Here is an 18924-nt window from a genome sequence, read left to right as displayed (position 1 = left end):
ACACAAATTGTGATAGGAAATCACGAAAGATCGGGCAACATGGAGACAGACTTTGCGTGCTCGCATGAACTCGCCGAGAGAAAAATGAATGAACTGGTCATAGAAAAGAGAATCAGAAAGAAAGCTGCCCTTTTAGAAAGCCATAAAACAGGAGTATTCACATGCAGCTTTAGAATAGTCTAGAATGGGGTTGTCAAAAGAAGAAACTTAAACTAGTGATTCATCAAACTCCACAAGGCATTCATTGTCTTCAAAGACAGAATAAACCATTTTACGAAAGGTATCTTTGTTGTGATTAAGAAGTGTCCACTTGTAGCGAGCTCGTAATATAGAAATGCAGTTTCGGGTCTACGGCAGTGGGCCATCCATCGTCTTACTCTCCACAAACTCAAAAACATACAGAATAGACATTTCTTGAAATACTAAAATTGCAAATTAAATAATTGTAACTTTTAAAAAAAGTAGAATGACATAATATGTACAAGTACTCTGTTTCTTTCGTCTAAAATATGTCGTGCTATTAGATAGCAGTAGCATTTTAATAAGTGTTATAAGAGGATTTTTATTTTAGTTTTTGAAACAGTGAAGAGGGCCTCAACAAAAAAAATTGCCCCGGGGCCTCTACATAGCCTACTTAAATCCGTCCCTGCATAGAAGTGGTAATATATATACATTAAATATTTATCTGTGCTAGTGAAAAAACATGCGACAAACAAAATGTTTCATGAAATACACGTAAAAGTTTCTGACCCGTCGAAATTTAGATACATTTTTTTTTTATCTCTCTGTGCTGTGGAGGCCCCTCTCTTGTGGCCCTGCCTGCCCTCCCAAAAACCCAGCTCTGCTTATAGAATAGTGTTAGAAACTTAGTATTTTTAGTTTAGGTAGTAGAGACGCACCATAGTTGACGGATTTTGAACGCGACTAGTGACGCTATGACTTAGTTGGGTTAGAGGTTAGAGACTACTTAGAGACAGAAAATCAGTTGGTGATAGGATTTCACAAGGGTAGGACGTATTTTATAGACAGAGACATCGACTGTGACCTTTTTACTATATTAAACCATCATCTGTATTATTCAACGGTTTTGGACTTAGCGTCTCCACTTGTTACTTTTTGTATGTGTGTGTCTACGTCTAAGTGGTTAGTCACAGTGAATACGCCCGCACAAGAAAACCCGGACATCTCCAGAGTAATTCTGTCCAAGTCAGATAGGGACCATAACTACAATACAGATAGGCATTCATTACAGATAACTTCAAAGTACTCAGTGACGTGACCACTGTCAACATTTAACGCTTCACTTTGATTTTGTCCACACTCGCGGTCAGATTCAATATTTGTATTCCATCACAACATGAAAGAAATGCAGGCGCGTGGACTCCGAGTGGCCAGATTTTACCCCCATTCATAAACTGTCGTTGGCGTGATGAGGTCAAGTCGTTCAGCTTTGATCTAGTCTTACAATGTGAAACACTTCTAGATCTAGTCTTACAATGTGAAACACTTCTAGATCTAGTCTTACAATGTAAAACACTTCTAGATCTAGTCTTACAATGTGAAACACTTCTAGATCTAGTCTTACAATGTGAAACACTTCTAGATCTAGTCTTACAATGTGAAACACTTCTAGATCTAGTCTTACAATGTGAAACACTTCTAGATCTAGTCTTACAATGTGAAACACTTCTAGATCTAGTCTTACAATGTGAAACACTTCTAGATCTAGTCTTACAATGTGAAACACTTCTAGATCTAGTCTTACAATGTGAAACACTTCTAGATCTAGTCTTACAATGTGAAACACTTCTAGATCTAGTCTTACAATGTGAAACACTTCTAGATCTAGTCTTACAATGTGAAACACTTCTAGATCTAGTCTTACAATGTGAAACACTTCTAGATCTAGTCTTACAATGTGAAACACTTCTAGATCTAGAGACAAGAAGATTGGGCTACACTCAAGGGATTGAGTTACAAACAAATGTATTCCCATTGTATCACAATTTAAATCGACGTCATAAATTGTATTTTGTGTTCTATACCAAAGAAACAAATGTTTTTAACGTGACCAATATTGACGATAAGAGATAAACATATAGCATTAGACTCAATGAAAAATGCTGGGTGGTGAGACTAGCACATGATTGCCAGAGATTATCCCGACGTTCAAATCATAATGAAGAGTTTAAGTTTTGTTGTAGATATGTTCATGTTATCAAGTTCATTAGAATTAGGTCACGATTGTGTTTGAAGAGAGAGCTGTGTTGTATTTTCTCCGCAATCATCTGGCATACTCTGATTCGGATTTTGGATGTGCCGTTGATAGTTCAATTATCACCAATACACAATGAAATTTTAGAAAGTGACGTAGAATTCACGGCGAGAAAGGGTTAAATGTGTCCTGACCCATAACAGTATAAAACAAAAGATAAGTAAACAAAATGTTTACTGTAATAATTTAAATATTTCAGATTCTTATATAACTTTACTTTTCATTTATTTTATCTCGTGTTTGAAAAACTTCTTTAAAAAAAGGTTCAAACTCCTTATATCACCCCGCAATGAGGCCATCACCCCGCATCACCCCGCAATGAGGCCATCACCCCGCAATGAGGCCATCACCCCGCAATGAGGCCATCACTCCGATGGGAAATGTAGCTGTTATCAAACGAACATAAGATCTCCAATTCAACTTGTCTCTGTAATTGTTAACATTACTCACGACGTAACAAAAGTTGACCATATAAGGATTACTTTCTGATAGTGTTTGGGATTTCAGTTGTGGAAATAGCAAAAATGAATTTTGATTAATTTCTTGCTAGTTGTCATTTCTCTTGAAATAAATTGTGAGCTATAGTACTGCCTTCATCCTAATTGGACAGAATACTGGCCTTTCACTTTAACAGAAACAGAATCCTGAGCAACGCTTTGTACTGTCTGCTTATTTGTAAGACTCCGTACACTAAGGCTCATTAGGGACATTACTTGTAGCACGGTGTTCTTGTCTCCGTATCAAGGCAACACCCCAAGATTACTGCTTTGTTTTTTTTATTTTGCTTGGAGCTGCTCGGGTTGAATAGGCCACCATCTAATCTGTAGGTTATATTTATCCGGTTATTTTTTCTCAATTTATGAATGCATTTGTCAGCATAGCAGAGAACATAATATTGAACAATCGGGGTGCTAGGACACAGCCTAGTTTTACCACACACACACACATATATATATATATATATATATACATATAAGAATTAGGACTGTAACCAGTATAGTGAACAGTTATTTTACATAAGCCATTGTAAAATACTTTTCATCATGCAAAGTCAACAGGCGTAAAACTGAAGCAAGAATTTACAAGTTCTGATTATTAATGCATCGCTAAATAAACCTTCAAGATACTACATCTAGTCAATAAAATCCAAACTCTAATTATCGCAAGAAAGAAAAAAGTTTAGTATCAAAAACACAGCGACATCAAAGAGTCCGTTTTGTTGTATTCCAAGAACCAACTAACTCTAGCCATTCACAAAACTTCCATTGTTATACAATATACACCAAAACCATTCAGTCCCCATCACGTGCACGCCATACCATACCCTGGGAATACGTTAAGAAAGCGACGCAACTCTTTCATTCATAAATAAAGTAAACAATACATAAATATTAACAAAACATTCAGTCTGACCACGCATGCTACTGACCATTCAATAGACAAGATGGCAATTCTTCTAAGGATGATTAAGGCTTATGCCTATTCTTTCACCCAACCTAAACATTGTCACACCCGTGTCTACACAATGTTTAAGCTCCTGATGACAGGATTAGAATTAGCTCTGGCGGACATCTATAAGTGCCTTGTCCTCTTCACCTACCTAAGTATTCTCTCCCACGCTGATAGATTAGAAGCGCGTTAATAGAAACATGATGAACGAATGGGTTTACCTGATAACATGATCTGTCTAGTCGTCAGGGTTTATCTGATAATTAGATCGTTTGTTTTTTTACTCTTTGTTTTTAATCTTGACCACTTGTAAGGGTAAATGACAGCTCCTTGGCTTCTATCAGTTTGTATCGGATTAAAGACAACGTGATATGTCACGACGATCTCAAAACAAACTCGACCAGTGGTCAACAAACATAACACGAGTTGTCTAGTGTAAGTTTTTTGTTACCGTTACAAATTTTCCGTTACAACTAAACCAAAGATGGTTTGAAAATTGGATTTTTCTGATGCTAGGTCTGAGTAACTTAATAGTTTCATGCAAAAACTATTTGTATAAATAACAACGTACACCATTCTAGAGAGGCATAAACAAATTAATGTAATACTATCACATTCAATTATATCGGCCTATCGTGACTCTTGGTTCTGATATTACACCGTTTGATGAAATATAAGACTACTAACTATCACATTCAATTATATCGGCCTATCGTGACTCTTGGTTCTGATATTACACCGTTTGATGAAATATAAGACTACTAACTATCACATTCAATTATATCGGCCTATCGTGACTCTTGGTTCTGATATTACACCGTTTGATGAAATATAAGACTACTAACTATCACATTAAATTATATCGGCCTATCGTGACTCTTGGTTCTGATATTACACCGTTTGATGAAATATAAGACTACTAACTATCACATTCAATTATATCGGCCTATCGTGACTCTTGGTTCTGATATTACACCGTTTGATGAAATATAAGACTACTAACTATCACATTAAATTATATCGGCCTATCGTGACTCTTGGTTCTGATATTACACCGTTTGATGAAATATAAGACTACTAACTATCACATTCAATTATATCGGCCTATAGGGACTCTTGGTTCTGATAAATCTTGACGCTATTCAACATTAAAATGATCTTAAATAAGAGCTCACTTTAATGTATAATTTATTTATTACAGAGTTCACATTTCTTGAGTTTCATTTGTTCTTTAAGGATTATTTAAACATCGTCTCCGTTGTGGCAGTTAAAAATGAAGTGAAACATAATCTTTGGTTTTGATCGACAGTGTAAACAAAGCCAAACATTTAACGCAACATTGGACTATATAGAAACACATTTGTTATTTGTATTCTTATCAGTCCAACATTGGACTATATAGAAACACATTTGTTATTTGTATTCTTATCAGTCCAACATTGGACTATATAGAAACACATTTGTTATTTGTATTCTTATCAGTCCAACATTGGACTATATAGAAACACATTTGTTATTTGTATTCTTATCAGTCCAACATTGGACTATATAGAAACACATTTGTTATTTGTATTCTTATCAGTTTTCTAAATGTAGTCTTCATGAAAAAACAAAATTTAATAAAATACTCTGAAAGACACAAAGATAAAGGCACATTCCTCATCCCATATGCTAGGACAAATTTGTACAAATACTCCTTCTTCCCTAGTGCTATTAGAGCATGGAATGGGTTGCCTGAGCTAGCTAGGAAAACCAGTGACTTGGCAGAATTTAAGTCATTGGTTAATATGCATGACTAAATGCATGACGCGTAGGACGTTATCATCTTCTTTTTTGAAGTAACGTCTGTATTATATAAGATAAGATGATCTAGGTTTTGATTTGTGTTCAACTTCACAGTATAACAACTATAGTTCTAAGTCTAAGTTAGAAGCCTACACGAACCTGTCTCTCTAAAGCAGCGAGGTGCACACATATTTTTGTTATTTCATTGTAGCAATAAAGCTCGGGAGTTCATGAGCTTTAGCAGGACCGGCGTTAGGCATAGGCAGCCGCCTAGAGCCTTCCATTGGTGGGGCCTTCGCACAGGTCTCAAAAAATTTTTTACAGAAGAAATAACGAAACTTGTACCCAATGTTATAATTGGAGTCACTAGGTTTTAACTAAATTGCGTATTTTTTTTTCGCTTTTTTCAAAGAATAGCCTTATTAATAGTATTTTTATTATCATTATTATTTCATTAGGGGCCTCCAATTTCAGTTCGCCTAGGGCCTCCAATTATCTAAGGCCGGCCCTGGCATTAGCTAAGAATTAAAAAGTAAAACTACAAACAAATCATTACCTCAAACAGTTCCATGATTACCTGAACAAATTAATGACGCCTATAGATTCAACACGCTGGATCTACGCTACATGTACCAGTACTAACAATTAGAACTATTGAAAATACAAAAAAAAAAAAAAAAAAGAATAGGTTGATGGTTGAAGAAAAATACAAATTTTACTATCAAATATTTTTATTTGCCATGAAACAATATTTTTTTTTTACACTTTATACATTGATTAGATTGTTGACAAATAATTATTTGCTTCTAATTTCAGAAACGATTGTTCAATATAAAATAACTACATAAGAAAAATAACAGATTGGTTTTACAAATAATGTTTTATTATTAACAATTTTATAAATATTATTACATGTACAATAAATGATAAATGCGCATCACATAAACACACACACACATACACGCACACAGAAACAATAGGAATGTGGGCATTTTATGACAACACAAATTAAAATGTTAAAATGACATCTTTTTCATTGAAAAAATAACTTAAGGTTAAGAACACTTATTTACCAAATGACTTTCAGTAAACAAAGTGTAAGTCTGTACAAGCACATTTTCCATACATTTCTAATTGTTATTGTTAACAAATATATATCTATATAAATAATTTATTAAAAATTGAAGCAAATAAAAATCATAAATTACATATATACAATCATTAGCAAATGTATGTTCTCTGTACAAATGAAGCCTCTATTTGGACTTCTTGGTGATTGGAGTACTCGTAAAGCCAGGCCCAGTCTGCATTCCTTGACGTTTTGATTGTACAGAAAGTTTTAGTTGTTTAGAAGGTGTCATGTCAGCAAGCACTGGCTCTGAATGGACACGTCTCTTTGTGGCTCTGGGTGAAGATGTCGAAACATTTTCTTTAGTGTCTGTCATATTTGTAGTGACACTCAAGTGAGTGACGCTGGCACCTATGCCACTATCATCACCGTTGTCCTTGAGCTGTTGGTCAGTTACTTCAGCTTCTTGTCTTTTGTGGTCCAAGGGCAACGACTCGTGGTAGTTAAAGCTACCTGCATTGTTGCTTTCAAGCCTCTCCGTGTAACATTCCGACACCTGAGCGTTGCCTTCAAGTGAAAGTCCGTTTGTGTATGTTTGTGATGGAAGACCATCAGAAGAGCTGCAATGGTCAGTTCCAGAACTCTCATCGTCTGTAATATTTTCACAGTCGACATGAAGTTCTGGTGAGCTGACGTCTTCATAACTTTTGTAATGGGCAGGCGACCCGTCGAGTGGAGAAGGGGGGCTGGTTGGCGGGTTGTCCTGTTGCTCGGGGAAGAACGGTCCTCCCAAGGTAAAGCCGTGACCAGTAGAAGACATTACTGGTAATATCATGTCAGCTGCCTCATATTTCCTATCAGATTCTTTAACACTCTGAGCAAAGTATGTCTGTGGTGTAAAGCTGTGGGGCATGGGGAAGTATTTTGGCTGGTACATAACACCATTCGGTGTATTAATAGAAGTAGTAGTTAGCTGATTGTAATGATCTACGTTCTTTGATATTTTGTCGCCATCACTGTCTTTTAATAATTCACTGATCATAAAAGCTTTAGAATTTTTCGATTGCTCAATAGATTTACCTGGATGAGTAAGTGAAGTCTTTGGAGAATCATTATTTTTAATATTACAATTTTGATAAGCTGCCAATAAACTTGAAACAGGCTGTTCAGTTTGGTTACTATTCAGTTCAATCCATTGTTGAGCATATGCTGTTGATTCTTTTTCTTCCTTTCCAGCAGAACTATTTCCATCGATTTGTGCCCCCAGTGTGAAAGAATTATCAGACTTATCATTTGGCCTCAGTGTCCAGCTGTACTTGGGTGTACTTGGGGATGACTCCAATGCTGGCACAATGCTGTGAGAGTTGGGTGTAGACGTGCGTTGCTCAACGTCACTAGTGTTGATGTTAGAGCTACTGAGGTCTGCTAAAGCTGACGTAACACCTGGGTTGTAGGGTTTAAACGCTGAGTCTAAACTGCCCAGTTGCGATGTCTGTTGATGTCCAGGCTGTGAGACGTACTTTTGTGAAGACCAGAGCCACGATGGGATTGACGCACTGGACGACGATATAAAACCATGAGAAGGCAACAGTCTGGGATGCATTGACAACCCTCCAGCAAGATGGCTATCAACGATGTGATTACTTGACAAGCTTGTATGGTAATGTGACGGATACAGCCCACTCTGGTAGGCTACGTGAAGGGGGAGATAAGTTGGTGCAGCTGGTGGAAGTGCCAGTTGAGAAGTCTCCCAAGACGTTGTCATGCCAAAGTTGGATCCAAACCAAAGATGAGATTGATTCAAGCTATCATTGAAGCCATTCTCCTGTTCATTCTCTTTGGAAGGTTGAACTTCTGGAAAAAAATAATTAATAGAAATATTCTCTAAACAGCTTGTAAAAGCTTAAACAATAAGGGTTTCCTATTGTAGATACACAGTAATTGACAAGTAAACTATAATATCGATAATAAAAGGACTACGATGAATTTTGTTTCTCTTTAACGAAACTCGACCCTGGCAGTGCCAGAGAATGAATACATGTTGGTTTCTAACATGATAATAATAATAATAATAATAATCTTTATTATCAGTAAGGAAATTTGTCCTACAATTTGTTCATTACACAAACAAAACAAAATACAGTTATTATATAGGTTATACCACTCACATTAACTTGATGTTTATGTAATAAATAAACAAAATATTATAAATAAAGTGTTATTTGATTTGTTATTCAAGTTATTTCAAGTTTTACTAGTTAAGATACATTACGCCTACAACGGTTTAGTTGTCTACCAGCAGTTTGGTGCTACAAGTCAACCACCGGTAACAACAGATGGGGAGAACAAACATACTAGAAAGGTTTGAATAGTCCTTGGAAATCTGTCAAATCCACTTACTAGTGACATCCACTCCGGCACGAACACAGGCGTCCCACCTGCAGGACTTGCAACTCTTTCTGGACTCGATATTGACCTTACAATTCTTGCCTGTCTTGCATCCCGTGAACCTGACCTTGCCCTAGAATCAGAAATGACCAATTACGTCACAGTGGTGGCAAAATATGTAACAACAGAACACTTCTCATAGAGGCATTGTTCTGACCTCCCTGATGTCCTAATTAAACTGTAGGTCTAAACACCACTGCAATGCACCACTAATCACTTATCTATGTATGTGTGTGTGTGTGGGGGGGTCGCTTATATGTGTATGGAAGGGGGGGTGGAGGTGATACAAGTGAAATGCTCCAGAAAAACAATATGATAATGCCGAAACATGAACTCCTGCATCACCTAACTAACTTCCATCAGCAAGCATGTATCCTTTAATTTAAAAAAATTTGTTCATAAAATGTGATTGGGGGGGGGGGGGGAAGAAAATACTTTTTTTTTTTCGTTTCGGAAAAAATGACGGCTTCCCTTTTTTTTTAATAGCCTATTTCTGTATCACCACCCTCTTTTCAACTCGCCACTGCTATCTTTAAGAGAGTACTACTCTACCTGAACTGATCGCTTGAAGAAAGCTCTACAGCCGTTACACAATGGTCTGGCGTAATGGAGTGACACCTGGTCTGAGTGTTCCCCACAGACAACACATATGTTATGACCTGTGATAGCAATAAACATCAACATATCTAGTTAAACAACAGTCAACTAATCAACACAACAAATTTGATTAAAAAGTCAACTAATGTACACATCAACAAATTTGATTAAACAACAATAAACTGAATTACACATTAATAAATTTGATTAAACAACAGTTAACTAATGTACACATTAATAAATTTGGTTAGACAACAGTTAACTAAATAGGCCTACACATTAATAAATTTGGTTGAACAACAGTTAACTATATAGGCCAACACATTAATAAATTTGGTTGAACAACAGTTAACTATATAGGCCAACACATCAATAAATTTGGTTAAACAACAGTTAACTATATAGGCCAACACATCAATAAATTTGGTTAAACAACAATTAACTATATAGGCCGACACATCAATAAATTTGGTTAAACAACAATTAACTATATAGGCCAACACATCAATAAATTTGGTTAAACAACAATTAACTATATAGGCCGACACATCAATAAATTTGGTTAAACAACAGTTAACTATATAGGCCGACACATCAATAAATTTGGTTAAACAACAGTTAACTATATAGGCCAACACATCAATAAATTTGGTTAAACAACAATTAACTATATAGGCCAACACATCAATAAATTTGGTTAAACAACAATTAACTATATATGCCAACACATCAATAAATTTGGTTAAACAACAATTAACTATATAGGCCAACACATCAATAAATTTGGTTAAACAACAATTAACTATATAGGCCAACACATCAATAAATTTGGTTAAACAACAATTAACTATATAGGCCAACACATCAATAACGCTTCAAAACGTAGTCGAAGAAGAAAACTAATATTACTTAACACAATGAGGATACGATGGGCCCAATACAATTAGGAGGTGAAGTTAAGGTAATCAGAAACCGTAAAACCTTTTATCCCCTCACTCCAACCTTCAAGTATCAACTAAATCTGTATGTATATATGTGAATGGTAAGATTTTCCCTTGAAAACTCATGTATGGTTATGATACCGTATATTGGTCAATGAAATATTAAAGACAAAATCAAGATGTAACAATCGCTGGATGGAAGGGAGACAATGCAAAATGCTTTATACAACTTTGACAGTCTCACACTTAAGTCAATGACGTCATTCAATTATTTAGGAGCAACAAAAACAAACGGAGAGTTAGATCCAAAGAGATTATTGGAAGCTTCGGACTTTCCTTCAGGGCGGAAGATTAGTACGTACTAGTGCGAGCCTCTGTAGAACAGATACTTCTATACAGCCAGCCATGGATACACATTAAGTAAGTTCTCCTGTTCTAGGTCATAACTTGAGGATGCCCAGAGGCCAGTAATTAAGCAACTGCCTTTTAATTTTCAAACTAATGTCAAGATACCAACTTAACCATAAACGCCCTAAATACACAACAAGAGAAGGAGCCCTTATGTGGCCAGGTACATCATGGTCAATCTGTGGGGAAAGTGGACAAGCAACGCAAGCTTCAAACTCAAATGAAACTTGTACTTGTACTTGCTGACTTACTTTCGAACAATTGAAGTCGAGTTTGAAAGACGAATTCAAGTTTTTGAGAGTACATGCGCTACAATTATTCTGATTGCCCCATACCAGGTGAAGAAAAGATAGCAAATTATACTTCAACTCCTAATTAGTAGACAAAGAGGTGAAACTAAAGATAATAGCATGGTTTTGACATAGGGGCCAAAACAAAAAACAGCATCTTCACTCTATTTTCTTTTTCAATTTCTGTCTTGGCGTGTCTTTAATTTTACGATTTTGATAAGGCTATTGCTATTCCTGTTCAGTGAGACTATTTACAGAAAAAAAAAGTATCTTTTTTTACAACTAATAGGCCTACTCACTTATTATAGTTTTTAATTTCATTTTTGCCGGAGTCAAAGTATCCCCAACAGAAGGATGAAGTCATTATCATATCATAGTGTTCAAGTTTATATAGAACTGTCGTTGTTTTGTTTCCTCCTATTAGAGTTTTGATACTTATGTTCTGTTACACGGTAGTGACTAGTTTTAATGTATACATTACTCTCTTTTGTAGCAAGAAGTACTATAATCTTTCACCATAGGTTATAATAGTTTATTGGATCTTGCTATGAAATTAAAGTGACATTTTCTAATTAATTAAATTAGAAAAATAAACTATGTGCATGTAATCTATTCCAACTACAGTATCGTCGCAGAGAGATATATAGCACACATATAAAGGTCAAAGAGATCTTTAATTACTCGGTGCACAAGAGATGAATGTTTTGACCAAAAAGATGCACTATTCTTATTATTAATGTAGTCTTCCTATGAAATCAATGTGAACATAAAGTAGAACTGTCTGTGTAAAGTTACTTACAGGGATCCATGAGGAATTGAAAATCAACTTAATCCAGACGAATGAAAATCACTGTAAATAAAATATTCTCAAGATACGGGTCACAAAAAATCTAGTTAGTTCTTTACATTTGATAGTATCCAAAGTAAGTCACCCAATACACACATTGAGCGACTACTGACAGCCTTGTCTTATATATTCGTTGCATAGAACAATGAAACTGACCACTTATTGACCATGTATGACCAGTGAACTTTTTTCCATTCATTTTCTTTTTTGTTGTGTTACCAAAACTGAGTTCCCCCCCCTCCCATACTTTGTTCATCTTACTCCATACCACGCCCCATCCCCCAACTCTCCTTACATCTTGGCTTCCTTTTTTTTTTTTTAATTGTCATAATAGTGTGAAACTTTGTCATTTCAGAGACAATCTAAACTTTTGATTGGCCAAGAAGTCAACCGTGTCGCGTGTCGAGAACGAAGCCACGCCCCCGTGGTGTCTCTTCCTAAATGCAGTGACCTTTACGGTCGAGATCGGATTAACCTGTTCGGATCTTCCTTCTGACAGGTGGACGGCGGTCAATAACAATACATGTCAACACTGACCATTGTCCAGCCTCAAAGATAGAATCAGGGATTGATGACGTCTCGTAAAACACTGCATACGATGGTTTCAGTAATCTAATGTTTGCTTATATCAAGTGGTCAATAGTACGTTATTAAGTATTTGTTAGTAAGGAGGACTAATCATTTGGCGGGACATGGACGGAGTGCTTCTTTTTGATGACATTCCTGCTGAACAAGTCTTCTGGCGGGAAAGGGAGCTCCTATTGGAGAACATAAAGGTCCAGATTAACTTAAGGATTGTCTAAAGACAATGGCGGCCTCTCTTCGCCGCGGCCACCGAATCAAATATATAGGAGCGTGAAGACCAGACTACTTCAAGACAAAGACAGTTCTTCTTCTACTTCACTTAGACACCGGAGTCTATAAGTTCTCTTAGCGTGTCTAATTTCAAGTCCAGTGAAACGTAATCTAAGAATCTACACAAACATCACACAAAGGTGTTGAATTATCTCATTAGAAATGTTACAAAGTGATAAAGAACTTGAACCCTAGGTACAGCTCCAGTAGGCCACCTATTACATTGTAAGGACATCTATTTGTTTTTATCAAAGGCAGATTGTTCTAGTATTCCATTAGAGCAGCGTTGTTTCCCCCCTTGCTTTTATCTTGAATGATTTCAGAAAAAAAAGCAAAGAAAGTTCTGAAGTTTATGTTTTTTTTTTCTGTGACCTATTTGTATCAGAGTATCGAAGTAGACTTTGATACTAGCATTGCATTGAGCATAAATTTTTGAAAAAGTTTTGTATTATATATAAAAAAAAAAAGCTACTTCGGTTTGAGGTTTGTTATTCTAATTTTATGATACAAAAATCAGTTATTGTTAAACTTCTAACTTCAAATAGACCTACATATTTTAGTCCAATACACATTCATGGACCTACAGATTTTAGTCCAATACACATTCATGGACCTACAGATTTTAGTCCAATACACATTCATGGACCTACAGATTTTAGTCCAATACACATTCATGGACAGTAAGGGGAAAAAAAACAAGAGAGAGAGAGAGAGAAGGAAAAAGGTTTATAGGGAGAGAGGCACCGTTTGTCTTCTCTTAGTGTTTGTTATTATGCAACTTCTCTTGTCAACAGCCACATAATCTGGTAACCATGCTATATTTTGTATTTTGTTAGTAAACACGTTCTCTGTTTATTTTCTTGGTAAACATGTCACTTATATATAGCCTACTTCTATGAACAAAAACAGAACTTCTTAATAAAAAACTTGTCACACAATTCTTTTGATAAACATTTTTATTTAGTAGCTTATATCAGACGATGTAATTGATATATTTCAATATTCAACATACACATGCCTTATTCACGGAATCTCCCCTCTACAGTTCTATATATAATGACGAATCTGAAACAAAAAATATACACGAGAAATTTAACAACTAGATATATAGAACCTGAGCTCTAAAAGTAATGCTAAAAAGTAAAACACATACACACACAGGAAGTTTAGAATTCGGCTTTGTGTGGAGATGGGTGTGAGTGGAGATGTGTGTGTGGAGATGTGTGAGTGGAGATGGGTGTACCCTAGTATCTTCTTTATTCTAACCATTACATCTGATAGATGTGTATACGTTTTGTCGACAACAAACAAAAAACAAGTGGATTGAATATCATTGCATTTTAAACGCGTTGTGTACTCTTGCCGTCCGGTGTGTTCAAAGTATTTATTGTTCATTTGACTAGTTCCCGTGACGTGTCATTCACTAAAGATTTCCCCCCTTCCCCGTATTGTTGTTTTTGTTGTTTTTCTCACTGATCGTCAAGTCGTCTGTAAGTCTTAAATCTGCCCTAGGGGGGAGAGAAGGGATGAGTCCTCGTCCCTTCGGATCATTGGTGAGAATAAACTCTCAGGTAAAGTGTTGATTAAGTCAATCTGAGCTACTGTTTGATGTCCGTTGAGCTGAGACTATCTTCTTCATGATGGAATGCAAATATTGTTCCATTCGTGTCACGACATCACAGATAAAGTGAAAAGCATCTTTTTTTTTCTTCGTTTGTGCCCTTAAGTAGCGACAGAAAGACACAGACTACACTATTCAGCTGCAAATGTGGTCCATTAGAATTTTCAATCAACACTCTAGAAACCATTAAAACGTTGTGTTATTGATCATAAGCAGCTCCTAGTAAACTACAAACACACACATAGAGATGACCATCTTAGGGAGACATACGAGCTGGTCCTGATATTTGTTTATACTTTAGATGTTGCTTTCTCTGTAAACTCTAAACTGTGTTTTACACAAAATAGTTATTTTTCACTATGTAAATTATATTTATTATGAAGGGACATTTATTGTTAAAAATTATTTTTAAAGCAATATAATAATGACATAGAATAAGGATAACTGCATTACTTCACGTGACTACGCACTCAACCTGCATATTTTGCAATGTCGTCTGCTGTTGACAGAAAATGCGATACTATACACTTCAAATATCAAAGTCATAAGTCTATATAATACATATTGCTCTTCGGTAGAATTACTTATGGTAAACCAAGAAAGGATTTAAATAATTGAAAACAAAAAAAGGTTTGAAACCTCTTGAAAAAAAAAAGAAGGCGTAGACCACTTCAAGAAGATAGAATAAAACGTGGTGGCATGGGTCAACATAAAACGTGGTGGCATGGGTCAACATAAAACGTGGTGGCATGGGTCAACATAAAACGTGGTGACATGGGTTAACATTATCCTTACAAGTAAAATTCCCCCCTCAGACCTTGCGACCATATTTCGGATGTTCCTTCAGAGTTGAAGATAGTTTATTTCCTAGTCCAAACCTCCCGCAGGACGACGGGGGATAGGAACGGACAGGATTTGAACCCGGGACCATCGATAAATCCAAACGACAGTCCAGCGTGCAAACCGCAGGACCAGGCAGCCAATTTTTGGTGCACTCTTCAGTACTGCGGAGATAAATTACTATGCATCTGTGCTATAATAGTCTTTCATGAGATGGTAGTTGGTCTAACTGAAGAGAGTTTTTTTTTATTATGTAGTCTAGTTTGTGTTTACTGATATATTACCATTACACTAGGAAGTGATGACTGAAAAGATTAATAACAGTAATTAATCATTATTTAATAAAACAACAACACAAGTTTGTTTTCTTTACTGACCTATGCGAATTGTCTTTAGATTGTCTCGTACATTTCTGATCTAAAAGGATAACACAGGTCTAGCCTAGGTTTTAAAAAAACTTGAATCAATACTAGGACTTCAATGTAATCACTATTTTTTTTTTTTTTTTGAATGAAAGTTTATTTCACTTAGACGCACTAAGTTCTATATACAATTAACAAAGGGCCTATTGTGAAGTAAAAAATTTGCCATCTTGCTTTATCTTCTTAATGGAAAAAAAACAACGTATTTGGGATTGTGAAGATTCGTGTCAATAAGAATAATTTTAGTTGAACAAATCCAGCATACATAAAATAAATAAAAAATATAAGCAATGTCAAGTACGCCAAAACGAAAATCTATTGTGCCAAATAAATATATTCTGGTAAGGATTGGGATTTTTTTATTTCAGGAACTTTAGGATGCCTCTGGGTCTACCTAACCCTAATGGGTAGCTGACATTAATTTTGGGGAAAGTAAAGGCGGTTGGTCCTTGTGCTGGCCACATGACACCCTCGATAACAGCGGGCTAAGGAAACAGATAACTTATACATCATCTGCCCTATGGATCGCATAGTCCGAAACGGGAACTTTAGTTCATTGCCTATTTTTTTTTTGTAAAAATATATATTTAGATGCCCGACGTCTGATGTACAATTTTTATCTTGGTAACAAAAAAAAAAAAGGGGGGGGGGGTGGGAGGTCCATTAAATAAAATAATGCTGGGGGCACAAGCCGATACTTCAGTTTAAGGGAAAGTCGTGTAACATGAAAGCAGATGAAACAATTTAACAATTTTGTTACTTTTACCACAATGCACAGATTTACAAATGTAAACCAACTAGAGACAAATAATACTCTTGAACCCAGAGATTCACACAAATACAGAGATTCATACAAATACAGAGATTCGAACATTTTTACTCTCCTTCCCGAGCCGCCTCTTGTTTTATCTCCCCTCCCCTCCTCTTTATTTAACTCTTTATCCTTTTCTCCTCCCTAGTTAATTCCCCTAACATCTAGAGCAGGGGTCGGCAACCTTTTGAGTCGAAAGAGCCAAAAATTACAATTTGCAAAATTTTAAATTTTTAAAGAGCCACAAAGTTTTTCTTGCAACAATAAATAGTAATCGCACATTTTTTTTATGAAAAAAAAAAAAGTTTATTATTTATAAGTAGTGTGTTTTCACAACAAAGTAGATAAAATATATATATATATATATATATATATATATATATATATATATATAGCATTATTACATAATAATTTGTTTATTTCGGTAACAACTAAAACAGTTAAACATTTGCTTAAACGCTAACTTGAACTTCAATAACAAACAATTGAGCAATCAAATTCAATGGGAGCGTTGGCTTTGCAAGGTTTTAAAGTTTGGATACATTTGGCTCAAAAGTTGTTGTTTTTAGTTTCAAACACGACTCTAAATTTTCAATTGTTAGTTGGCTTCTTACTTTGCTTTTAGTTATATTCATGAAAAAAAAAACACGCACGAATATGTCAATCCGAAGATAGTCAGCACTCCAAATGTCAACTTCTTCCCTCACTGTAGCAATCTGGAAGAGTATTCCATGCGCCGAATCAACTTGCGGGATTTCTTTTAAAGCTGTCCATTTTTTGTTGCGTTACGTGAGAGGTTGCAATCCTTGAAGTTCTTCTTTTGGACCTTGGGAAGACATATACCTAACAAAATGGGCAACTTGTGCCGTGTCTTTATGTAGCAAGATTAGCAAGTGATAGGACAAAAGAAAGTTGAATATCTTACAACTGTAAATATGTTACATTTGAAGACATTTTAAATATTCTACCTTGCTGTGTTTTTGTACATAGTGGCAAATCTTTGATTTTTTATCAAGATTTCTGGTTTGTTTTTGAAATCACGAAACAGTTCTTCAGATGCACGTAGGAAGCAGTCTTTGACATACTCACCATCTGTAAATGGTTTGCCTTTTTGTGCAATTTCGTGTGGTACAGCAAAGCCTGCCAGATTAGCATTACTTGTAGATTGCTTCTAACTTTGAGAAGATAATTGCTTCCAACTCATTTACTTGAAACAACAAACTTTACGTCACAGCCAAAGCACGTGGTGAAGTTGCCAATTCATCTAGTGTCGAAAGCGACTTGAAAGCTACATAGAAACATCCGACGATGGCGTCATTAGAGAGCTTCTGACGGACTGACAACAGATTCAGAACTATTAAAAAAAATGTTTTGATAAAATAAATAATATTTGCGTATGGAACTAAAGAGCCGCAGCTTCACACCCAAAGAGTCGCATGTGGCTCGCGATCCGCAAGTTGCCGACCCCGGATCTAGAGTCGTCACTTTTCCTGTATAATAGTGATGCCATAACAATTCAATAACAATGTTAATAATCATGGGCGTAGCCGGGTGGGGGGGGGGTTCTTGGGGTCCAACCCCCCCCCCCCAATGAAAATGCCCCCCCCCCCCGCAGGGGGGCGATCGGAATTTAGTGACTGATTTTTTGCTTTGATTTTGTTTATTTTAGGTGAGATTTTAAGACTAAACTATCCCTTGCCCCAGCACAGCAAAGGGGGTTTTGAGTTTAAAACCCCTACCATGGGTTTTTGCATTTAAATTCCCCTCTTCTATAAAACAAAACAAAAAAAAAATGCAAACGACAATCCCCCAAATTTCACGAGCAAACTATAGTCACTTAATTCCAAGAGCGTATTCAAGAGAGGTTACTTATTTCTACCAGTGGCGGGGCTCAATTAATAAAGTGCAGTAAATAGTCATCTGCCGAAATTGAAAAACACTAAATGAGGCTCAACAAACAGACAGATTTTAGGAGTCAGTTATAGAGATCGGGTCTAAATGAAGGAAATCCTTTGCCGAACTGGGAGTCGACCCCTTTGTAAGATTGTGACAGAGCGTCGCATGAGGTTTGCGGGACATGTTCTCCGACAAAATGAATTACACATAAGAAGAGTTGCAATGACATCCAAGTACAACTTGGCGCCACACATTCATGGAGGTCCTCGGAGCAGGTGGGAAGAGGCTTCAGACATTACCAGTGACAGATTTTTGTGGAAACAGCTTGACGGCAAATGCGCCGAACGGCGCGGGAGGGTCTAAGTCAGTA

General features: G+C 36.1%; 2 protein-coding genes across 2 annotated transcripts in view; both read right to left on the bottom strand.

The window, feature by feature from the left end:
* The window catches only part of LOC106054525 (uncharacterized protein C05D11.1-like), a 37758-nt gene extending 31578 nt beyond the window's left edge, over positions 1 to 6180 (bottom strand). The window contains exon 1 of the mRNA XM_013210413.2: positions 6066 to 6180. The gene's annotated coding sequence lies outside the window, so the exon portion shown is untranslated. The remainder of the gene's footprint in view (positions 1 to 6065) is intronic.
* Positions 6181 to 6476: 296 nt separating this feature from the next.
* LOC129928346 (nuclear hormone receptor family member nhr-41-like) lies at positions 6477 to 12209 on the bottom strand. The gene is made up of 4 exons (XM_056042423.1): positions 12062 to 12209; positions 9579 to 9685; positions 8979 to 9099; positions 6477 to 8432 (listed from the first exon to the last, which is right to left on the bottom strand). Exons 1-4 carry the CDS (start codon positions 12069 to 12071, stop codon positions 6766 to 6768), a joined length of 1905 nt encoding a protein of 634 aa, XP_055898398.1. The 5' UTR covers positions 12072 to 12209; the 3' UTR covers positions 6477 to 6765.
* Between the last annotated feature and the right edge of the window lie 6715 nt (positions 12210 to 18924).

Source organism: Biomphalaria glabrata, chromosome 9 (assembly GCF_947242115.1).
Source record: "Biomphalaria glabrata chromosome 9, xgBioGlab47.1, whole genome shotgun sequence".
Classification (NCBI taxonomy): Eukaryota; Metazoa; Mollusca; class Gastropoda; family Planorbidae; genus Biomphalaria; species Biomphalaria glabrata.
Note: the sequence above shows the minus strand (reverse complement) of the source record. Positions and strands in the feature narration are given on the sequence as shown.

Excerpts from the sequence above, each read along its gene's own strand:
- LOC129928346 (XM_056042423.1), bottom strand. Across the intron at positions 9,100-9,578 it reads TCTTCAAGCGATCAGTTCAG|GGCAAGGTCAGGTTCACGGG; the intron begins GTAGAGTAGTAC and ends TTCTGATTCTAG. Across the intron at positions 8,433-8,978 it reads TGCCGGAGTGGATGTCACTA|AAGTTCAACCTTCCAAAGAG; the intron begins GTAAGTGGATTT and ends ATTTTTTTCCAG.